Source organism: Metopolophium dirhodum, chromosome 1 (genome assembly GCF_019925205.1).
Source record: "Metopolophium dirhodum isolate CAU chromosome 1, ASM1992520v1, whole genome shotgun sequence".
Lineage (NCBI taxonomy): Eukaryota > Metazoa > Arthropoda > Insecta > Hemiptera > Aphididae > Metopolophium > Metopolophium dirhodum.
The window spans coordinates 93,921,183-93,946,990 of record NC_083560.1 but is presented as its reverse complement, the minus strand read 5'-3'; the positions used below and the strand labels follow the sequence as shown (position 1 = coordinate 93,946,990).

Below are 25,808 nucleotides of genomic sequence, written 5' to 3'. Positions count from 1 at the left end.
CTACGTTAATTTCAAAATCATTATTTTCAGTAAAATTTTTTGAATCCAGCTCATTTAAACAATCTGGTTGAAATTGATAAGGTTTTACACTCGCCATAACGAACAACAACTGATCCAAAAGTAGACGAAAAGTAGACTGTTGTAACACTGATCGATAATAATAAAAATAAAAATAATAAACTGGAAATTGATAATATTATTATTTTAATAATAATTGGTTAGTTTATCAACTAACTATATTTATTTTTGAGTGATTTGAAAATCTATCATTTTGGAGCTTCGAACATCCATGACTGAGTACGTGCAGTATTTGGAGCGAAAACCGGAGCAGTCAAATTGACTTTGTATTTTTTATTGTATACTTTCTTAGAGGTTTGGAATAAACCATTTTATCTCCAATTATTTTTTTGTCGGAATTATCGTTATGATCTAATATAGCAATTATTGATTGAATATGCATGCCTTCGTACTTCAAATGTATACGTTTTGGCATGTACTTTAAACGTGTGTTGAGGTATGACTCTAGGCGGTATGTGTGAATAAAATTTTTAGCATGATGCAAATCTTTCAATAAATCTTTGGCAGTAACAATTTTTTTTAACGCAAAATATACGAATCACCATTTTTAGGAATTCAGAGTTTATTTTTTGTTTCTTCATCGGTGAGTGGATCATGCTCACATTTTTTTATCTGTTCATTATCATTCCGCTGGTGGATATTTGAAATGTGATACAGAAACTGATGAAAATTGTTCAACTAATACAGTTCCATTACCATCGCACGTTTGAGCAGACCATCATAAGTGGTTTTATTATAATTGTTTTCCACATAAAAGCACTATGATCATTTTTTTCTAGAGTTTTTAATCGTTTTTTCAAACTTTTTGATAAGTGCCAAACATCGAACTCATGTAGTTCGTTTATATTATTTTGTCTGGGTTGATCCTAAATTAGTTTTACTACAGGAGTTGTATTAATAATTTTATCATAAACTGTTCTTGAAAAAAATGCAAGTTTTAAAGACGAACAAAATGTTTTCATTTGATTAAATAATACACCGGATAACAGGGGCACCGATGTATTTTGAACCACCTATTACAATTTTATTTTGAGTCAAAACAGCGCAGCCAAAATCGTAACTGATGAGTGTGGGGGGGGGGGGGGTCCAGCGGTCTGAACACCATATGAACAAAGCGTGGTTATTTTACAATTTGATTCGAGACTGCAAACCTTTATGTTCGCCTGACATATTTCCAGCTCCATCGTATTACTGACCCCACTAAATGCAGTTTTCCATTGAAGATGATTTTCTTCCATGACACTCTTAAAAATATTAAACAGAACTTCTCCTGTTGTAATCGCAGATGATTTGAGGGCAAGCAGTCTTTCAAAAATATCATTAGTACTATTTACATACCTTGCTATAAAAGAAATTTGTTCGGTTCGAGATGCATCAAAAGTCGAATCAATAGAAATACTGAAAAATGATGCTTCAGATATATCTTTATTTATGGTGCATTTAATAGATTGACTAACACAGTCAATCACAAGTAATAAAGGAAGTTGCTTTTTTACCTTTAGACTTGACTAGAGACATATGAGATGACAAAATAGGAGATTGAGATGCCATAAGAATAACTAGATCTTTGAAGTTTTCTTTAATGTTAGATGACCAATTTTCTTTGTTTCCACAAAATGCAATATTGTGTTGTGCTAAAAAAATAACAATATCAAAAGTTCCGAAATAATTTTTTGGTTAGTTGCTATTTCTAATTTTCTGCCATACTCTAGAGATGGTAAAAATTGGTAAAGTAGTTGTTTTTATTTTTAATACGACAGATGAATTGATGTGTGATGTAGTTAATTCATGGGCACTAATATTATTGCGACCATTTTGCCAACCATCATAACCATTTACTACCCAAGACGTTCTTGACGAAATATTTTTATCAAACCAAAAAGTATACAAGGCAAGCAAAAGGCCTTATTTAATTTTGGCGAGTAAGATAACCAATCTCCAACAATTTTTTTTGCCGTCAGGTAACACTCTGAAATACTACTGTTCATTAAAATGCCTCCCATTGATATTTTTTGGAAATTGATAACCAAATAAGTCATCTGCTAATGGTTGACACGGTCCAAGTGCAGAAATCAATTGTTTTTCTTCAGGACTTAAATGTTTGTTGATGAAAAGACACGGATCATTTTCCCCATTTACATATGTTATCTATATAAACAAAATTTGTTATATTTTATATAATTATAATATATTATAATTATATTTACCTTTAACAACTGGACGAGGTTCTAGAGTACTAGTTTCAACACAATCAACAGTATTTTCTGTCTCTGTTAAAAAATATAAATATGCATTGTTTAAAAATTGTAGGTTTTTCCCTTTAACCGTGCTTACCTTTTACAACTATTGGAGGTTCTAGACCTCCCAAGTTTCAACACAATCAACAGTATTTTCTGTCTCTGTTAAAAAATATAAATATGCATTATTGTTTTAAAAAAAGTAGGTTTTAGCCTTTAATTATATTTACTATAAGTTATCACAGATTCTGTAAAATTATATGTACTCAAAAATACTTTTTTTAATTCCTAGATCATGTACCATGTATCTGTCCAACTCTGTACCCCTACCCCCTGTATAGGTACAATTCCTAACACTGTAAAGGTTCTTCTTTATCAATTCGATTATTTTCTATTAATATTAAATAAAAATGTAGGTATTTAGTTGATCTAATTATCTAAATAATAATCACAACATAAATACCTACCTACCTATATTATGATATATAGCTATTGCATACTAAACTGTCTAAACTTACAAGATTTAAATATTATAATAAATAAATACGCACCTCTGTTTGGAGAAAAAAACTTGCAATGTCTTGAAAACGCTTTAATTTTCTTATTTTTGTTTTTACAAGCTTTGATGTGGTGTGCCCAATTGGTATCGTTTAATTTCACTTTTAATTTTCCACATAAATCACAGTTCATTTTTAAATTTATTTATATATAAATATATTATGTTTAGAACAACAAGACAACACTCAAATTCAACCACAAAACAAAAACAGTAAACACAATATTGTGGATTTAAACTTTTGAACAAGTCGACATAAATACTATAGAATACCTAATAACTAATAAGATCGACCGTCGAAACAATGCAGCGCCCAACCACTCGCCTTAATTCGACGTTTCCACACCAAGAATAATAATATTCATTATTCATATTGATAATTCTATTTTCGTACAAAAAATATCCATTCGTTTCGAATATTTTCGTAACATTAACATGGTTAACACTGGTTAAACCACTTAAACTCGTGGACCATAATAACCAAACCACAGATAAGTTTATACAAACATTGACAACACTATTAAATATTAATGATATCATTTAATCAGTAAAACTGAAGCCCTCGTCCCTATATTTTGTCTTTACATTATAGCCACCCACCCCACCCGCCCACCAACCCACCCATAATAATTTACCTATTACATATATCATAGGCAAAACCAACTTTCGGCGGCTCTGCCGGATAACGTTGAAGCAGGTCCCATTAAAATGTTTCGTACAAGTCGTTTATCAGATAATAGCTGAGACGTCCATTTGAAAATATGTCCTATTTTCACATATAGTTTGTACGGCCAACATTGCTCCTCTTGGTATAATTATGAATATTTTCCACTTTAGCATTACAGTAATAACAAAATATATGAAATAATAAGAACTTCATTATAATTAAAAAATATTATGATATGGTATATTATGCTAAATAAAATAAAACCCCGTTAACTGCCAAGTATATAAGGAGGAATAAACAAATAAATAATACAACTGTCAACTGATATCAAATTTACTAACAGCTAAAGTAGGACTAAAATAAAATAAAATATATTTGTACATAATTATATTGTTTTGAAATTGGTTGGTACTTACCACGAGTATACGAGTATATGTGAAAATGAAACAAAATAATGATATTGAAAAAATATCCAAGAGCTTACGTAATACGTATGTTCATCAAAAGCGATAATAAATCGACAGAATCACTAATTAATTTAGATTTATAAGACATAAGTAGATACTAGATAGATACCACGGAGTACGGACTAAGATAATTATACGATTAAGTCCGTTCTATATTCTAAGACCGTGGTGCTAGGTATAAATAAAATTGTTTTCACTAATAAAATAATAATAACGGTCGTCGAACAGTTTGATAACCGATAATGCGTCTATTTTTCCCGGATACAGAGCTGTGGATCTTATGACGTCACGCGTCATTTTTAAAACGCTGTAACTATAGGTAGAGCGAATCACCGTTGACAACTTTTATTTAAATTTTTTGTTTATGCGAATTCGTAATAATAATAATAGACAAAAAAAAAATTATGATTTTTGTGTTGTATGGTCCTTTAACCATATTATTATAGGTATGTAATATGTGGGGAAAATGGTCTATACAAGATATTTGATGATGAGTAATAAAGACGATTTTTTGTTTGCTCGAATATTGTAAATAAATGTATAGTTCATGTATTTCAATAATTTTTATACCTAGTACGTTACCAAAACTACTAAAATTAATAAAAACTAGCATTTATAACGTATAATGTAAATATACGACTATTTTTGGTACATTTCTGTTTCAATATAAATGCATTTTTGTCGACAGTTCTATAAATTAAATTGGTGTATTTTATTTGTCATGAAAATAATTATCCTAAACAAAATTATTGAAATATTCTAATAGTGTATGATGCATAAAGTAATCAATTAATTACCTTAATATAGCGATAAAATCCTCTAAAAGTAAGCATATGATTCATTGTTTATACTATTTTACCTAATATTTTATAATAAATAGATCAGCTTTGAGCTTTATCTGTTATACTTTCAACTTTGTAATGTTTAATCAAACCCGGATTAAGGGGAGCCAGAGTGGGTCATGACCCCGGGCCCACAACAGATATCAAACATTAGTGGGCCCCTTAGGGATACTATTTTTTTTTATTACATCAGAAATAATAGAATAAAATACATTTAGGTTTCCCATAGGCTATATTGCTATAATATATCGATAATTGATATGTTATTATTATAATGCTGACAATATTGTCTATTTTTAGCAGGATGATAATTGTAAGGAAATGGGATTTATAGGCCAACCCAAGTACAGTGAATACCGTTGATTACGAATTTACGACGATTAAAAGTGAAACATTATGACTAGGTAGGTTAGATTAAATAAAACTGTTTTTTATGTTAACTTTTGAATATTACCTAGAATAATAAACACATTCATACAATAATATTTATTATTTGTTATGTTCATTGTTTAAGCACTATCATTTTATAAAAAAGTATTTAAATAATTAAATATAATATACCTATATAGTAAAAAAAATGTCATCTCTTAAATATATTGGTTCAGCAATTTTTTGATTGTGTTAATGGGCCCCTAAAATTATTTGGCCCCGGGCCCTAAATTATCTTAATCCGGGTTTATGATTAATGAACGAGATTAAGAATTATATAAGGGTGAGGTGCTATCATGGTGCTATTTATGTTGGCAGAAAATACTGTTTTTTGGAAAAAGCATGGAAGAAGTTGTTTATAGAGTGGTGATGGTGAACAGTGATAGGTACAAGGGAACCGGGAAGGAATTAAGTATTAGTTAAACAGATATGAATATGAATTAATTTGGAGAATGTTGTCGACAAATTATCAGGATTAGGCATGTGATGAAGATGTGGGGAGATTTAGTTTGTCAGTGTATGTGAATAGGTTCAAGTTTCTACTTAGAATCTATGGATTCTTTGGTTCGGGAAGGGGGGGGGGTCTGGAGGGTACAGTCAATATTGGTCGTAATAAAATCGGTTGTCTGAAATTGGACATTTGGTAAATTGGTCGTTTGGAAAATTAGTAGTTTCCAAAACAATATGTGCATATAATATAATTTTGTAAAAATAGTAATTTGTCTTGAATCTGTCTAATCATACGAGTTATTCAAATCTGTACAAGAGATAATAATTTAAAATTAACTATAGCATATAATAAATTTATTATTTTTATCAACTACTTTTGACATAACATTGTAATAATTACAATTTTTTTTTCAATTATTAAAAAAAAAAAACGGGCAAGTGGGCAGCGATATGCAGTATTGTAGGTAGTGTATAAAGGGTTACATTTTAATTCAATGATATAAACGAAAACGAATCTGGGCGAAGACGGTCTGTGAACTTATGATTTAAAAATCATGTGTATAAATAATAATTGTAAAATCAATACATTCATCGCATCGCTCAGAATCTAAAAATTAATCGATTATTATATTATAAAAAAATTATTTATGTTATACGTAAGTAGACATATAATACAAAATATTTAGAATTATATTAGGTTTTATTATACTAAAAAAATTAAATTATTGTTTTCACAAATTGTATAGGTACCTAAATTACCTCTGAAAAAAATCGTCAAAATTACGATATTTGTTTGCAAATTCTAAAAATTAAATTGCAATTGTTTGCAATTGATTTGTTTTATTATTGACGTTGGTTTGAAACAGATTGAATTAAGTGAAGAGGAGGGTCCACCTTATATCATTAAGATTATTAAGTTGATCGTTAAGTTCAGTAAGAAAGATAAATTTCCCAATTTGTACTTGATTAGCAAATTCTGAAAATAAATTTGCAATTATTTGCAATTAAATTGCTAAATAATTGCACTATATTAGAATATATTTATGAAGGTGGAGGGCTAACTTCATGACAATGTAAATTAAGGGAGGCGTTCAAAATCCCGACAATGATAATCCCGAATGGTCAAAAACCCGAAACCAAAATCCCGACAGTCTAAAATACCGACAGTTCAAAATACCGACAGTTCAAAATCCCGAATGGTCAAAAACCCGAAACCAAAATCCCGACAGTCTAAAATACCGACAGTTCAAAATACCGACAGTTCAAAATATCGACAAAATAAAATAATTTTATCTTATCTTATAAAAGTTTAATTTAGTACCTATATTATCTAAAACGCTCAATTACTTGTCCCAAGTCTCAGAGAACGATCGAACATTTCAACTGAACAAACGTATTTTTGCGTGTTAATTGTATAGTACCTTTGTTTTAAATATAAGTTAGGAGTTTTTTAATTATGAGTGAAATATGTCAAATTATCCCATCTCAAAAAGGAAATGCCAAAATATGTGTCAAGGGATATTTAATGACAAAAGACAAGAATCGAGAGGACATATATTATTGGTGCTGCGAAAAAAGAAAACTAATGGCCTGCACAGGTAAGTTATTATTTCATTAACCGGAAAGACAAATTAATAAATTGGTTATATGACATAAGCGCCAAAGGTACGAAAATGACATATCATTTGCGCCAAAATAAATATTTTATATAAGTAGTTTTTCAAAATTGATATATCTTATAAAAATGATATTATATGTATACTATATTATATTAATATTAATAAATCATAAATTATGATACATAACATTTTTTTTTTTGGTACACCTCAATGACACATTACCACTGGCCATTTCTCGTAAAAATCTATATTTTTGCTCTTTAAACAAAATACACACAACACCTATATTCGTAACAGTCTACGTAATATACCTGCAGCATTTGATGAACTTAAAGCGACATTTCCTCCTGAAGCTGAAGAAGTTGTCCAATGGTTTGAAGACAATTATGTACATGGCCGGATTCGTCGCCGAAACCAAAGAAATGGTAATATTATACGCACAGACCCACTTTTTCCGCCCAAACTTTGGTCTGTGTCAGAATTAATGGACCACGGAATTCCTAGGACACAAAATATTGTCGAAGCTTGGCATCGACGTTGGTCAACTTTGGTTGGTAAACCTCATGTTGGAGTCTATACAATGATAGAGGAGCTTCAGAAAGAACAACAACGAGTTGACTTGGAAATTGAATGCATTAATCGTGGAGAACCAAAACCGAAACAGAAAAAACAAATAATTGACAGAGAGAAAAGAATAATGACGGTATATAAAGATATAACAAATAGGAGTGTCTTAGAATTTTTACGGGGTTTGGCTCATAATATATCGATGTAGTTTTATATATTTTTTTAATTTTTTTGTTCAATGACGATCGGCGGTCACATTCCGAATATTAAATCCAATAATGAAAATAATAATATAAATTATGATGTACTTATATAAATATTAAATATAATATACATTTTTTTGTGTTTTTAAATTAAATTTTTAAATAATGATTAACGAATATAATAGTATAAATATAATGTAATTGTAGTGTAATGTATTGCTTGAGTTATTAAAATAAATTATTAAATAATGATTAATGAATACATAATAGTATAAATATAATGTAATAATTACATTATATTACTACAATTATTGTAGTGTAATGTATTGTTTGAGTTTTTAAATGAAATTGTTGAATAATGAACATGATAATATTATGTAAATATGTTTGGGATTTTAAACCGTCGGTATTATGATTTGTCGGGATTTTAAACAGTCGGTACTGTGACTTGTCGGGATTTTAAACTGTCGGTATTGTGATTTGTCGGGATTTGGTATGTCGGGATTTTACATGTCGGGATTATAATTGTCGGGATTTCGACCCAGACCCGTAAATTAATTATTATTTTTGTATTTTTGTATTAACTATACAATGAGAACTAGACTACACAGTCGATCACCAAAATTGTTGTAATAGCATGCACACAGTAACTGAAGTACACTAAAACTGAGATACACTCAAACCGAGATAGGTACACCTATATAGCGTATATTGTAAAGGATTTGTTACAAAACTGTATACGGGCGAAACCGGGATATCCAGCTAATAATACAATAGTATGGACGGTTTTTAAGAGAAAGGGCTTAAGTCAATTTTATTATGATATTGTTTATTAACACGTATTGTTTGCCAAGAAATGTGGTTTTTAAAATTACGACATAAATACTTTTATTTTTGTATGGACGAAGGGGAGATAAGTATCGAATATTTTGTGTGACAAAGGCCAAAATAATACCGTTAAGATTAAAAGATTTTATAATGGGTTCATGTGGCTGGTCATTTTGTATGGCTTGGAATGTCGGACAGTGATACAATATAGTTGAAGAGAGGTCTGTTGTAGCAGTAAAGATAATGCAATGGACGAGTAATTAGGGAGGAGAGAAAAAAAAGTAACTCATTAGAGGAAACATGGCTAGCATGGCATACATTTTAGACAAAATTCGAGAAAACAGGTTGAGTTGTTTCGGTTATATTATTATGAGGAGATGAGACTAGGAGGCAATAAGGGCGTCAGTATGTTAATGAAAATTAATTTACAAGGAACAAGACCGCAAATATTAGCAGAGCAAAAGGTCCAATTTCAGGAAATGTGAATTCCCTAACCAAAAAATATTGTTAAATTTAATACGTTTATAAAAATATTTGTTTAATTTACAATTGTATATTACCTTTAGAATGTGAAAGTAAGATAATCGATTTTATATAAAAACTTTTAAGCTTATCAGTTGTAATAGGAAAGTTATTTTTAAAAATTGTATAGCTTAAGTTCTAGATTTGTGGTTTTTAAACTGAACTATTTCAAGTACAAGTTGATCGAATCAAATTATTAACTCTTTATAACTCTTTATACATTTTATATCTGCTGCCTTAAACAACGTTGTATCCTGGCGTTTAGTAGTTTTTGATATAGAAATATGAAACGTAAAGATAATAAATAAAGATACATAATTCTACATAAAGATGCAACGTAACAAATAAAAATACAAATGATTGACATAAATTACAAAACGGTTTATAATGTCTTGCCTCATGGGCCAATAAACTATGGAAGTTATTTAATACATTATTTTGTTAATGTAATTCTATGATTTTCACTCATCTTAGTACCTAGTTCTTTCTGCTATAGTTGTAACATGTACGGATCAACTATATATTCTTCCATAGGTTATCACTGATACCAAATCAACATTTATTTTGTTTTAAACCTGCATGTGGTTTAAATTATATCATAAATTCACAATATTTTTGTATTCTTATAATTAAATTAACTAATAAAGCAACTTTAATTTACATATTAAACTTGTATGACATGGAATGTCTAAGCTAGTTTACAGTACGCAAGTTTGTAAAATAATTGTAATTTTATTAAGTTTTTAGGGAACCTGATATAAGTTTAAATATTATACTTAAGTGAATATCCCACAAATTTTACCCTTGTATATTACAACTAAGGTGGAACCTTCGATAATATTACTTCCTCCTCACTTGCACAAATTATTGTACAATCATAAAATTAGTGTTCATGCCACTAACTGTTGTCAGAATTTCCGTCACCACATTAATTGTAGCGGCGATAACGCATAGCACGCACAGTGGACAACTCTTATCTCTCCGCTCTTTACCATCTCTTCCTGTGCATTATACACATGATTCATTCCATACAAAAGTAATTCTAATGTCTTTGCTAAATCAATGTAAATAACACCATAATTTATATTTTATTTTGTGTCTCTTTTTACGTTGTTGACATAACCTAAAAAGAGTTCGTATTATTGTTTGTTCGTGCTCTGTTCATGCTCGCTATTAAAACAACTCCCGTTTCGTTTGTATTCGTTTAAATTATTTTCATTTTACACTTTTCATGATTATTTCATCAGTAATATGACACAATAATCATTGTATTTTTCTCTGGTTTCACGAATATTGAATCTACTGATCGTAATTATTATGCAACGACTACCAATAAATCGTATTATATCGCTTACAATTCGGTGAGTATTTATTTATTTGGTCCCTGTTATATTACCTCTCAGCTCTTGTTTCTGTATTATAGTCCAGATTAATTATAGTCAATAAGAATTAAGTATACGGTGATCATTACGACATCATCGGCTTAATTATTGGCATCACTCTCCGTTAACGTAATTCCGACAGCAACTATTGTGCGTTGTGTGAGAGGCCACCCAGGTCGTCTAGGTGCAATACGCTGTGGATCGACCAACCATCTGCCCCCACCACAGTCACTGATTCTAGGATATTTTGGATCGTTCAATCCATATTGTAACAATTGGACAGATCCGACTACAGATACCCCCACTCTGTATAATTAAACTGCACAATCCTATTTCCCATTATATAGCTTGTATCGTTTACACCTTCGCGTTTCGGTACATGTCAATTGCTTGCTGTCCGTTGTCGCGTCATTGCTACCCACCATCACATCTTTAGGCTGTGTGTTGAATTGCCCATATATTGGAAGTAGGTGCTGTCATATGGTCGTTGTCTGAAGCGTTAATCGTGCATACAATTTTGGTTGCCTAGCCTTGACGCCTTGAATATTTTCGGTAGATAAGCTTACTACAAGTTCAATCTATCGAATGGTCCTTCGAAATCATCGTCTACCCTACTATTAGGTTCCAGGGAAATATAAAAAAAATCATCAAATAATATAATATAGATCATGTTATAATGGTATGTCATGCTGTGATAAGAGACATCGTGATAACACATGTGACTTTTGCAATATAATCACATTATTTAAGCGACTTTCTTTTTATCCTATCCCATCATGTGTCATTTAAACTGTATAGGGGAACAGGGGGCTAAGTGTTACACGGGGCAATGTGTTACAATAGCCGTTACTTTTTGTACGATGTTGGTAACACTGTAATTTTTTGACCAAATTATCGGCTTCCATGATGGTCAATTAGATATTGATAAGCCAACTCGAACACAAATAAATAGAAACAGTTATTACACAAAACATGAATTTTGATTAAAAAAAAAATAATTTTACGTCCAAGACTTGTTAACTAATTCCCGTCAAATTGTCACGTAAGGTAAGTTTTTTTAACTAATTTTCTTACACAATATCTACTCAATGAAATTATGTTGGAATTTCTTTTGCATGTAAAATATTCAATGTGTTATAACTAAAACAACTTAAAATGGCCGAACGGGGCCAATTGTTACGGGGTAAACTGTTATACAATTTGATGTAACAGTTAACCCCGACCACAGTTTATAATCATAAAACCGTTTACCTACCTATCTTGGTGCCTATTTGATATTTTGTTTTATATTTAGAAGTGATTAATATGGTAAGAAATTACAAAAGAAAGACCAGTTTTGGTACAACACCACAAGTTATCTATGATAAAGCGGTCCAAGAAGTAATTGATGGTAAAATGAGCCTCCGTGATGCTGCTAAAAAACATAATGTAAATGTCATGACATTACAACGTTATAAAATAAAAATAACTGATCCTAGTATGTTTATTATATTATATTATATTCGTTTTTTTTAAATGTCATTTAATTATAGGTAGTTATTTGGTATATTTTTTTTTAGATTTAAAACTACCTGCTACAATTGGCTGGACAAAAAAAAACAGTATTTTCGACAGAACAAGAAGTAGAATTATCGGCGTATGTGAAACAGTCGTCTCGAATATATTTTGGGCTTACTGGTTTTGATCTAAGAAATTTGGCTTTTCAATATGGACAAGTAAATAATTGCAAAATGCCTAGTAATTGGTATGATAATCTTTGTGCTGGTGAAGATTGGTTGTATTCATTTTTGAAAAGAAATAATGATTTATCAGTGAGGACACCTCAAGCTACAAGTCTAAGCAGAGCCACAAGCTTTAACAAACATAATGTTAAACAGTTTTTTGATAACTTATGTTCATTATATGATCGTTTTAAGTTTGAACCCCATAATATATATAATGTTGACGAGACAGGAGTTACAACTGTGCATAGGCCAGCTAAAGTTATAGCTGTCAAAGGGACAAAACAAGTGGGTTCAATAACATCAGGTGAAAGAGGCACACTAGTAACGGTAGCTTTAGCTGTAAGTGCCATAGGAAACACAGTGCCCCCAATGTTAATTTTCCCTAGAAAGAAAATGAAACCGTGGTTCTTAACAAATGCCCCAGTTGGATCTGTAGGTAGTGCAAACCAATCAGGGTGGATGACTGGAAATGATTTTTTAATCTTCATCAAACATTTTACCAAAAATGTAAAACCATCTATTGAGAAACCAGTTCTTTTACTCTTAGATAATCACGATTCTCATTTAAACATTGAAGTACTAAATTATTGTAAATCCAATGGTATAATATTATTATCCTTCCCTCCTCATTGCTCCCATAAGCTGCAACCATTGGATCGATCTGTCTTTAGGTCATTTAAAACGTTTACTCATAAGTTCAGTGATTCTTGGATGCGCTCTAACCATGGGAGACCAATGACTATTTACGATATACCATTTATTGTCAAACAGGCATTACCAATGGCTGCTACAATGTCCAACATTCAATCTGGTTTTAAAGTATCAGGAATATATCCTTACAATCCGGATATATTTACTGAGGAAGATTTCATGCCGAGCTATGTAACTGATCGACCACAGGAAATGAATGACGGTTCACAAGATGTTTCTTATGATATAACTAATAATATAATTATTGAAAATAATGCTGGTCTAGTCGATCGACCACAAGAAATGAACGACGGTTCACAAGATGTTTCTTATGATGTAACTAATAATAATAAAACTAATGAAAATAATAACAATAATATTGATCAGCCAATTGAACCTCCTACCACTTCAGAATTGGTTCAGAATAAAACATCTGACAATCATGTGTCACCTGAACTAATTCGACCATTTCCAAAAGCTGGTGCTCGTAAAATGGATGGTAAACGTCAAGTGAGAAAAAGAAAATCTACTATTTTAACAGATACTCCTGAAAAGGAAAAAATTCAAAATGAGCATAATATAAGACAAGAAAAGAAAAACAAAATGGCAATAAAATATCCAAAAAAAGTAAAAGCATGTAAAAAACTGAAACTTGCTAAGTCACACACTACAGTAGATGCAGAAGATGAAGAAATGGAAACGTTTTGTCTGATGTGTAGTGGGCCATATTCACAGTCGAGAAAGTCTGAAAAACATTGGGTACAATGTTTACAATGCAAGCTCTGGGCTCATGTAACTTGCACGACTAAAAAAAATCTTGACACTTTTACTTGTGCCATGTGTTCAATGGACTAATTTTTTTTTACAATAATTTAATGGTGTCTACATTTTTTATTTTTAATAACCAAAGAAGGTGTGCCTAATGGAATGATTTTATTTTTAATAATTATGAATATTTAAAAAGTATGTTTTATTTACCAAAGAAAGTGTTTCTAATGGACTGATTATGTTTTTAATTAATTATTTACCTAATTTAATAATTAAGTTTACCTAAGAGATAATTTGATATAAATTCTAGTATCTAGTTGTTGTCATTATATTTATTTCTGTTTAGGTTGTTTATGTTTAACTTTCAATTTTCTAATAAAATGTTGACACATGTTTAATAATTTATTTGCCTAAGAAAGGTAGTTTGAAAAATGTATTTTGAAATAAAGGTATATTATATACATGTATATTTACAATGTTAACAATATTTGTATGCACGGAAAATGTATTTGATTAAAAAAAAATGTTTTAATTTACAATAGTTTGTCATTATTCTATTTAGTAGTCATTATAAATTTTTTGTATCAATTTACCCCGGGTGCTGTAACACATCGCCCCACCATGGGGTAATGTGTTACATTATTTTTTTTTTTTTTGAAGAATTTTTTTCATATATAAAAAATATTTTCTAAGTTTTCAATGTCCAGTGACTTTAATCATTATACCTATATATATCTGAAACAGAAAAAAAAGTGACATTTTTTTGAACTGGTTCCGAGTAAAATCAATAATGACCAAAAGTGTATCATTTAGCCCCCTGTTCCCCTAGTTGTATTATGTATTAAATAGTGTATCAATAATATACTACAAAAATACCACTTTAGTTTGAAGAAAATGTATTATAAATGTTCTAAGGCATGCATTTATATTTCTTAAATTATTATTAATTTATCTTTATATAACTGTATAGTCGTGGTTAATTGTGTTAATATCATTCTGTAGGTATATAATTTGTAAAATATTTTTTTTTCTTACAGAAGAAATAACCAAAGAATATGAAGGCAAGTAATTACAATAATTTTATTATAAACATCACGAATACCATTTTGATTGGAATAAAATATATTATATAATTTGATAAAATAGTATATAGTTGGAACAAGGAACGGAAACAGAAATTTCAAAATTATAGTATATTAACATTGTATTTAGTAAATATAGTTTTCCCACATATTTTCATCATATTATAAACTATATAAGTAGCGTTATCCACACCGAGTGCTTTGTTCTTACAGTTCACGCAATTAGAGCTGTTCCAATTATTTTATTTTGTTAGTGTTAACAATGAAAACCATGGCATCTATGAAGTATGGCTAGTCATTATAAACAAATATAATTTAAGTGGGTTACTATCAAACTGACCGCATTGCAAAATTAATGAAAATATTGTCGTCGGTGCAAATCTACCACCAAATGAAATAATTTATTCTAGTGTATTGGTACCTTGAAGTTGTTTAACCTTGAAGAAAATGGTATAGGAATTGCAATCATACAATGAGAAATTAAAACTCCAGATTTCCGAATCATCCACTAGAAATCTAAAGAAAATTATAAAAAATCAAGGAAACGATTAATGTGACGAAAAATTCTATAATTATCCAAAATTAACTACGAGTACAATGTGTAAGTACAGTACGTAGAGTCAATTAATTAAAAAAATATATAGACATTTTTAATGGACAACGAAGTGTGCGGGATCAATTATATAATAATAAATTAGATACAATATGGCATATCAATTTTGTACAAATATATTTATTAAAAATACAAATCATATGCATGAAGAACGTCGGGCAGAACAGATTGTATATAATTATATATATTAATATAATATTGCAAATAATACAGTGCAAAAATGAGAAGAAATTTATAAATAAAAAATTTTGAAGTTATCCAATCAAACGTATATACAATTAATTGTTAGTTATAAATACTAAATACAAAATAGCTAATTTAGTTTGGTTATTCAATATATTTTTTTAAAATATAATTAACGAATAAAAAAAAAAATTAAATTTGCTACATTTTTACATTCATCTAAATGGTGATACTCCGATCTGAACTTGACAATGTTAGTAGAGCAATTTGGAATCAAAAAAGTGACAATGATTTCTTGGATTAAAAGTTGATACCTAAAAATGTATTTTTTTTTAAAACTCTGGATATGATATTTTGTTATTAATTATTTTATGTATGAAAGCCACGTCATTGAATAACCGCCTGGAAGCCAATGGTTTATACCTAAATCCATAGCCATGGTCTCAAAGAAGACATCAATATGACCAAGCTTATGTGTCATTACTCTTTGAAAGTGCCATTTAATTTTATCCAGCTTATCTATTAGGTTCTTATGTTTAGGGTTCCATATCACTGAAGAAAACTCTAAAACTGACCTCATAAGAGAGCAGTATTATAATACTTCATCAGTCGTCAAACAAGTGCCATGGGCGTATCAGTAGAAGCAATTGGTGATATATGCACAACTGAACTTAAGTAGGAAAATGGACAGAAAGTACTTGCGGTAGTGGTATACATCTCACCAAGTCAACGAATCCAAGCCATTATGAAGTATATACATTTCGTACTTCTTCCATAAACTCCAGCTGGATCAGCGCTCCTTGGGGAGAACTATCACAGTTTACCAATGCTTGGGAGTAGAAATTTCAACAAAAATTTCAACGGTTCTGAAGTACAGCCACTGCTTGAGTTCTTGAAAGACCAATTCGGACTACAGATGAACTCAAACAGAATTCAACAACACAACATGGGACAACCATTGATGTTGTTTTCCAACGGGGGTTGGATACATTACAAACACAAGTTTATGTAACATATTTCAGCTATCACGAATCCCTTATTCCCCGCCTGCCAAAATTACCCGGACCTCAATCAGCCATTTCACCCGATTCTGTATCATCTTAATTACCTGACACATTATAAATGAAAATAAAATTACACATATTCTTAAATTTTGTTGAAAAAAGTTATTAATTCCAAAAATCTGAACCGACCAAAATAAGGCGTAAAAGATGTTAACACATCAACATTGAGCGTCAGATACAAACTCTGACACACACCTTTTTTGTACCTTTATTTTAGTATACTAGGTTGTATAAGTTCTTGAATTTTAGATTAAAAATAAAAAAAGTTTACGGCTCATTATTATCACCCGTCCACGTAAAGCGCAGCGTGAGCCAACCGTTTGATATTGTTAGTCATTGACACACACACGAACACACACACACACACGTCAATATCTCACTGTCGTCACATTAGACCAGTTGTTCCATCTCTGTGCTATGTCACCGGTAGCAGGTCGTATCATTATATTATTATTATTGTATTATCAATCGAAATGTTTGTTTTTGTTCATTATATGAATTTTATTATTTTATATTTAAACTGTTATTACGGTGGATCGTTTTGTGTGCGCCTTAGTTATAATACTAATACAGGTTAAGGCCTCATTTATACATTATTACTACTTTTGAATAGTATTCACTTATTACTAGGGCTCGGAAGTTGAGGCATTTTGCATTTTTTTTTTTTGGAACTTTTTAGACGATGCTCTCTTGGCCACAAATGTGTTTCAGTCGTCGCGAGTGTCGTTCCCACGAGTGTCTCCGAAATCAAATCGTCGTCTTCGTCGTCCATCGTGTCCACGCCACAACAATTCGTTCCGTTACCGAAAATTCAGCTGCCTAGTTTCGACGGTAGTTTGTTGGAATGGCGCTCGTTCCGCGATATTTATATATCTCTCGTACACGACAACACCGGCATTGGTGATGCCGAACGTTTTCACTATTTATTGTCGTGTTTATCGGATGACGCTCTCGCTGTTGTCAAGTCAATACCGCTGTCTGCGAACAATTACGCCCTCGCTTGGGAAGTACTGTCCGCTCGGTTTGATAATAAGCGTCTGCTAGCGTCGGCACACTTAGATAAACTATTTGCATTCAAACCTATTACACATCAGTCGTTACCTGCTTTGACGTCGTTTATCAACACATTCAAAGAAAATGTAGCCATAATTAAAGCACTCGGTGTCAACGACCTTTCAAGTTTTTTATTATTCCACATGGGATCCCGAGTTCTCGATCCGATGACGATTCAATTATTCGAATCCAATGCGTCGAATTCTACAATTCCAACGTTCGACGAGTTACTCAATTTCGTATAACAACGCTGTCGAGTATTAGAGAACATAAATTCTAGTAAACCTGATATTACTATAAAACCGCATGAAAAATCTAAGGCGCAGTCCCAAAAATCATTTGTACCAAAAAAATCGGTGTTCGCCGTTACTACGTCTACATCGAACAAAGTTAGATCTAGAAACTGTTTATGTTGTGATAAGTCTGATCACCGAATATATCAATGTCCGAAGCTCGCCGGTATGTCTGTAGATAAACGACGAGAGGCCGTATTAGCTCGTAAATTGTGTTTTGCGTGTATAAGTCCGACTCACATGGTCAATGCATGTCAATCAACGAAGGGTTGTTCGTCGTGCAAAAGTAAACGTCATCACACCTTGCTACATCGCGAGCAAGATCGAACCCCAATTGTAGACAACACTACTCAGAATACTAACCCGATATCGCAATCAACCACGTCGAGTGGCGGGTCCAGTTCGTTTGTGGGTGCCGCCTGCACCAATTCTACCGTCGTATTAGGTACGGCGATTGTTCACGTTAAAGACGCTTGGGACCGAGTGCAATGCGTACGCGTGCTGCTTGATAGTGGCTCGCAGATTTTGGCCGTGACCAGCGAGTGTGCAGCGCGACTTGGACTTTCGAAACGCCGGTACAAGTCTGACATCGTCGGTTTTGCGCAAAATCCTATGTCACAGGTGCAAGGTGTAACCAGTTGTCAATTTTCGTCGCGTTTTAAATCTGATTTATTCCCGTCCGTTGAATTAGTTATTTTAAAACAGATTACCGGCGCCATGCCATCCACCCGGTTGCCGATAGCCGTGCGTCAACAATATCGACATCTCCGTTTCGCGGACGAGAACTTCGACATTCCGTCGCGCATCGACATTTTATTCGGCACAGATAACCTACTTAGTCTTATCCGCTCTCACGCCGGTGTGGAGCATCATTCGGGCTTACCATCGGCCCTCGACACCCAACTCGGATGGATAATTTTCGGGTCGTTTTCAACTCCAAGCAAGCCACCTCCAGTCACGCTGACCACCACGATCGCTCCGTCGTCAATCGGAGATCTATTACAACGATTTTGGTTGGTCGAAGAGCCCACCACACCTACGTCGCCCACCACGGAAGATCAGTGGTGTGAAGAATATTTTACCAAATCTACTTCGCGTGATTCTACCGGTCGATTTTGTGTAGCACTACCATTTCGTCATTTGTTCGCGAATACAGCTCAACAGCAAGACACACCGCGCCACGGTCTCGGCGATTCGCGCTCCATCGCGATGAAACGTTTTTACAACTTAGAAAAACGGTTGACTAAGGACTCCGAGTTGTATGCTGCTTATCGCAAGTTCATGTCTACCTATCAATCGTTAGGACACATGGTACCGGCTTCGGAACCCGGTAAATATTTTATTCCGCATCACGCCGTGCTCAAGGCTGACGGTGACGTGTCCAAGATCCGCGTCGTGTTCGACGCTTCGTCCGCCTCGTCTTCCGGTCGCTCATTAAACGATGTGTTGTGCACCGGACCCAAACTTCAAGTTGATTTACGTGACATTCTACTTCGTTGCCGTATGCACAGGTACATTTTGTCCGCCGACATCGTTAAAATGTATCGCAAATTTTAATTCGTCAAGAAGACCGGGCATTTCAACATATATTTTGGCGCGATTCGCCTACTGACGACCTCGTCGAATTTCAATTGTGTACTGTCACGTACGGTCTCAACTGCGCGCCGTATCTCGCTATACGTTGCCTTCACGAACTCGACCGGCAAGACGGTCATCGTTTTCCACTTGCAAAAGACGTCCTTACTCGAGCCGCCTACGTCGACGACATCGTTATCGGGGCTGAAACCGAAGAGCTCCTACTACGTCGGAAGGAGGATATTGTCGGTCTATTACGCAGCGGTTCCTGCATGCTGAGCAAGTGGACTAGCAATAGTACCATCGTCCTCGAGTCCGTTTCTCCCGATGACCGCGTGCTGTCTATATCGTTCGACCCGCGTGAAGAACACTCCGTAAAGGTCCTAGGTCTGCATTGGGACCCGAATAACGACAAATTTGCCTATCATACCAGTCTTAACCAAATTTCTTCGACGAAGCGTCAGGTGTTGTCCGTCATTGCGCGCTTGTTCGACCCTATTGGTGCCCTAGGCCCTATGCTTTTGTGGGAAAAATATTTTATGCAGCGATTATGGTGCGATAAACTCGGGTGGGACGATCCGATGTCCCCCGAACTGCAAGCTATGTGGCAACAATTTTGCACTGAGCTTCCGCTTGTATTCGACCCAAATCTTCCACGTCACATCGACGTCGTCTGTCATCAGGACGTTCAGCTATTGGGTTTCGCGGACGCATCAATTAAGGGATATGCGGCGGTTGTGTATCTCTGTTTTATCAACGCCGCCGGTGACATCTGCGTCAAATTCATCACTTGTAAGACCAAGGTCGCTCCTCTGAAAAGTGCCACCGCCAACGAGTCGCTTTCCATACCTCGCTTGTAATTATGCGGGGCCCTGCTGTTGGCCCAGACACTTCATCACGTCCAATCTGTGTTGTCAACCGAAGTGTCTATATCTCGTCTGCGCGCGTGGTCGGACTCGTCAGTCGTTCTCTTGTGGTTGACCGCGGACCCTAAACAATTCAAAATTTTTGTGACCAATCGGGTTACTACTGGATTGCGTATGGAATTATGCATCAACGTACGACAATCCTGCAGATCCAGCATCCCGTGGACTTATGCCAAAATTAATGTTGTCCTCGTTTATTTATTGGGACGGTCCGGAGCTCGTACGACTTCCCGAAGACCAATGGCCGCCGTCGAAATTTACACCGCTCGATCCGAGCGAGTTGCCTGAAACTCGGCCTAATGTCGTCTCGACGTTGGTTGCCAACGTTCATCCGTCTTCGTTGGATTTTATTAGTAAATTTTCGTCGCTCGACAAGATGTTACGAGTGTTGTCTTACGTCACGCGTTATTTGTTTTATCGTCTCCGACGGCAACCGCTACGGGTCGGTCCTATCACGTTCCCCGAGCGAGAAAAGTCTTTGTCGATCGCCGTACAACGTACACAACAACATTATTTTGCAGATTTGATTAAAGTGCTAAAAAATAAGTCTACGATTACGCCTCCATCTTTGGCACAATTAGCACCATACATCGACGACAGCAACATTGTACGAGTGGGAGGCCGTCTGCGCTATTCCGACGCCAGCTACGACGCGAAGAATCCGATCCTACTACCGCGATCCTCACACCTAACCGAGTTGGTCATTCGTCATTATCATTTGTCATTTTTGCACGGCGGGTCAAAATTGATGTTATCGATGTTGAATCAAAAATACTGGATATTGTCTGGTCGCGCGGCAGTTCGACGTGTCATTTTTGCATGTGTTCCGTGCACCCGTAATAAGGCTGTCCGCCCCCAACCAATTATGGCCGATCTACCTTCCTACCAAGTCCAACCAAATCGACCGTTTTCGCACGTTGGCATGGACTACGGAGGCCCGTTTCTGGTGAAAGAACATCGTCGCCGAAATGCTCAACCAATCAAGGTGTATTTGGCATTATTCGTTTGTATGACCGTCAAGGCCGTTCATCTCGAAGTTGTTACCGATCTCAGCACCGACGCCTTCCTCGCAGCCCTAGATCGTTTCGTTGCGCGACGTGGTATTCCGTCCAATATTTATTCGGATTGCGGCACAAACTACGTCGGCGCCGCACGGCAGCTAAGAAACTTGTTCCGCGATGCAAAGGCCCAAGACCGTCTGTCGTCGCACCTAACTTGTACTTGGCACTTTAATCCGCCTGCCGCGCCACATTTCGGCGGCATTTGGGAGGCCGGTATCAAAAGCGTTAAAAATCACCTCAAACATGTTATCGGACAACAAGTGTTGACTCACGAGGAGTTCCTCACTTTGACTACTCGCCTCGAGGACATTCTAAATTCCAGACCCATCACACCGATTTCGTCCGACCCGCACGACCTAAGTGCATTGACGCCTGGACACTTCTTAATCGGACAGCCGATTCACGCCGTGCCCGAACCTGACTATACCGACGTTTAAATCAACCGGCTGAACCGATGGCAACTCATTCGACAGTGCCATCAATCGTATTGGAAACGCTGGTCACGCGAATATCTGTCCACGTTGCAAGGTCGACAGAAATGGTTCAAGTCATACCCAAATTTAGCGATCGGCGACCTGGTCATCGTTGAAGCTCCATCTCGACCACAGACCGAGTGCCATCTCGGTCGCAACACTGAAATTCACCCGGGTTCCGACGATGTTGTCCGCGTTGTGTCCGTGCGTACTCAAGACGGTATCTACAAGCGCCCGGTCGTGAAACTCGTGCGTTTACCGGTCGAGCCCTGATCCTTGTCTTCATGTCCCAACATCCTCATTATGTAAAATTTTTTTGTTTTGTGTATCAGTCACAGTCTCATTCCTGTTAATTATGTATTTTGTTTAATGATGATTTATTTATATGATTCTTATACCACCAATGTATTTATGCATCTAGAGCCCCGTATTTTTGTAATGTGTATGATCAGATCTCCAACGTCAAGATGCATATCTGATGATTCCTTGAAAGACGCCTGGGTCTTTCAACGCGGGGAGGAAATGTTGGATACCAAATTCATTATTTTAAACTTCGTATAATAATCGTAACCACAATAATAATTATAACCCACCAAATAATAATAATAATAGACAGAGTACTATGTAACGTCACAGCATTTTTTGCATTAATATTATTAAATCACCAACATACCTGTACCCATATTGCCACTAATGAGCACACCTTAATTATATATTATTATGATTATCGCGCGCTAATGCAGAAGTGACCGCAGTATTATGTAATAATTGTCCCCTGGCCCCCACAAACCCGCAGTGTACGGTGTCCACATGTCGCCACACACGGCCGCCGTTGCCATCGGCGCTTTCGTCGCGTCCGGCGGCACCGCACCGGCGGAACAATACTGTACACCCCGAAAATCTAATGTATTCCCGCAATATGACCACACTGACCTGCCCCACTCAACACAAAAAAGCTCCGCCGCCGGCATAAGATCACCGCCGTCGCCGGGTCTCCGTCTCAATACACTTTTTCACCTACGCTCTACCTGGCTGGTACTGGTGGCTCCACACCTGCTCGGTCGAGACCATCTACCCGTCTGTTCGACAATCTTCTCAACCACCCAGGAACCACGCGGCACACAGGCCTTTTCGACCCACCAACGGACTTCTTGAATATACACCAACTGCCATCAACATTTTCGACGCCTATAGTCATCCACCATGATGGGCTAAGTCCACCACGAGGGCCCGGGCGGCGGCCGACAGCTGTCAACATCGACCATGCATGCTGCACGCTCATCAAGTCGTAATATACCTACTTTCCCCTGTTTCCCCCTTTACTAGCACGTTTTCCCGGTAACCCTGCGAGGACCCACCATGAGTGATATGGTGCGTCGCCTCCCGTGGGCCGGGAAAACATGCGACAAATTATATATGATTTTGTAATTGCCATGTGCCAATATATCTCGTTCATAACCTTCGCGTCATTCTTATTATTATTTTGATATCATTTCCCCTAAATTAATTAAATCCTCGGCATTCAGTTGTCGTTGCGTGTACAAAGCCTGTGAGCTCCACCGACTTGGCCCTCGGGTCATCACGCGGTGCGGCTCACAGGTCGCGACAAAAGTGCTCCCCTTTTGTCGTGGGTGGTTTACGGAGCCCTAAAAAGCTCCGGATTCTCACAACTAGTACATATAATAGGCCACAATATAATCAGAATCCGAATTTTAATAGGCCACAATACAATCAAAATCCGAATTTTAATAGACCACAGTATAATCGGAATCCGAATTTTAATAGACCCGATATAAATCACGGTAATAGAAATAATCAATACCAGCCTCGAAATAGTAACAATGGTTTTAATAACAATCAAGGTGGTAATTATCGAAATAATGCCATACAGTGTTACCAGTGTGGAGGTAACCATATTGCGCGAAATTGTAATCAAAATTCGCGTCCATCCAACAATAATTTTACGCGACAGCCTACTAATTATAACGCACCGGTAAACCTTATGTGTACATATTGTAAAGTTCCTGGACATGACGTCACCAAATGTTTTAGAAAGCAGAATAATGATAGGCGTAATAATAATTCGGGAAACTTGCCAAGATCGGACGAAAGGAGTGGCGCTCGACCGATAAACTTAATAGCCACAGTAGAGGAGGGTTGCCAGGAAGATGTCTACACATCAAGTCAGTCATAAACAAAAACCATATTACTTGTCAGTGTGCCAATGTAAAAAAAGAGTTCATGGAACTATTAATTGACACTGGAAGCGATGTTAATTTAATTAAATTTAGTACTTTAACTGGAGACACACTAGTGCAAGAAGATAAAAATATATATTTAAAAGGAATCAATGATAGGATCGTGCCAACAGTAGGCCTAATAAAAATAACCTTAAGATTTAATGATGTTAATATAGAAACAGAATTTCAAGTAGTACGAGATTCGTTCCCTATACCTAAGGATGGTATTTTAGGACAACAATTTTTAATGGATAATAAAGCAATAATAGATGTAGCAAACAACTCGTTAATAATAAATAATAAGATAGTTAATAAGATAATTAAGGATAAGTTATGTTTTAAGTTGGAACCAAGAACGGAAACAGTAGTGACCGTGCCAATTGCCGATCCGGCTATGGAAAATAAAGATGTTATAGTTCTTAAACAAGAATTAATTAAGGACGTATACTGTGCCAATGTGGTAGGAACAGTAAGGTCGGGAAAGGTTATAATCAGTATATTAAATGTTTCTGAAGTAACTAAAGAAATTAATGAAAGTATTATGAATCGAATATTGTATGATACCGCTAAGACCTATAGTATACATGCGGTACATACTGAGATTAATGATGACAATCGAGTCAATAGAATTTTAAATTTAATACGAAGTGACCATATGAGTTGTTGGATATCAAATTCATTATTTTAAACTTCGCGCGACGTGGCCGTCACGTCCCGTGTCGCAACGTTGCCATCCTGGAGGCTATTGCCGGCGCGCCGTAAAGTCGACCTTTGTACCCTCGGAGAGGGGACGGTCGCGCCGCAGTCGTTACTCCAGCGTCCGGCCGCCGCCACCAAAAACGTCGTTGTGTTGTTGTTTTCGAGCCGTCTAGGCTAAGTGTCGTCTTTCCACCGTCTTGGCTTAAAAACCACATGTTTGACCAACGCGACCCGGTGCGCCGTCGCCGTTAAAACCACCATTATTTTGTTCCGTGCCCCCGAGCCTCGCTGCTCACGAGTTCGTCGCGTACAACCGTTTACGCGATTCGAGTTCCGGCCGTCTGTGCCGACATTACGGCTTATTGTCTTATGTCCGTCGCCCATCCGTTCTTTTCGCTGTGCGACCCCAAACCGTGGTCACCCACGTGTCTACGTGTTTGCTTTTCGCCCGTCCGTTCGACGACGTGCGAACCCGTCCACGCGGTAACCCTCCGCACCCCGTCTTATTGTGTTCCGT

The 25,808-nt window shown here is 35.4% G+C and overlaps 1 protein-coding gene across 2 annotated transcripts in view; it reads left to right on the top strand.

The window, feature by feature from the left end:
- LOC132936997 (uncharacterized) overlaps positions 1 to 25,808 on the top strand; it is a 92,375-nt gene that overhangs the window by 23,027 nt on the left and 43,540 nt on the right. For both annotated transcript variants that reach the window (XM_061003824.1, XM_061003823.1), the window contains exons 9-10: positions 4,813 to 4,830; positions 15,067 to 15,090. In XM_061003824.1, the coding sequence (XP_060859807.1) occupies positions 4,813 to 4,830; positions 15,067 to 15,090 (42 nt within the window). The remainder of the gene's footprint in view (positions 1 to 4,812; positions 4,831 to 15,066; positions 15,091 to 25,808) is intronic.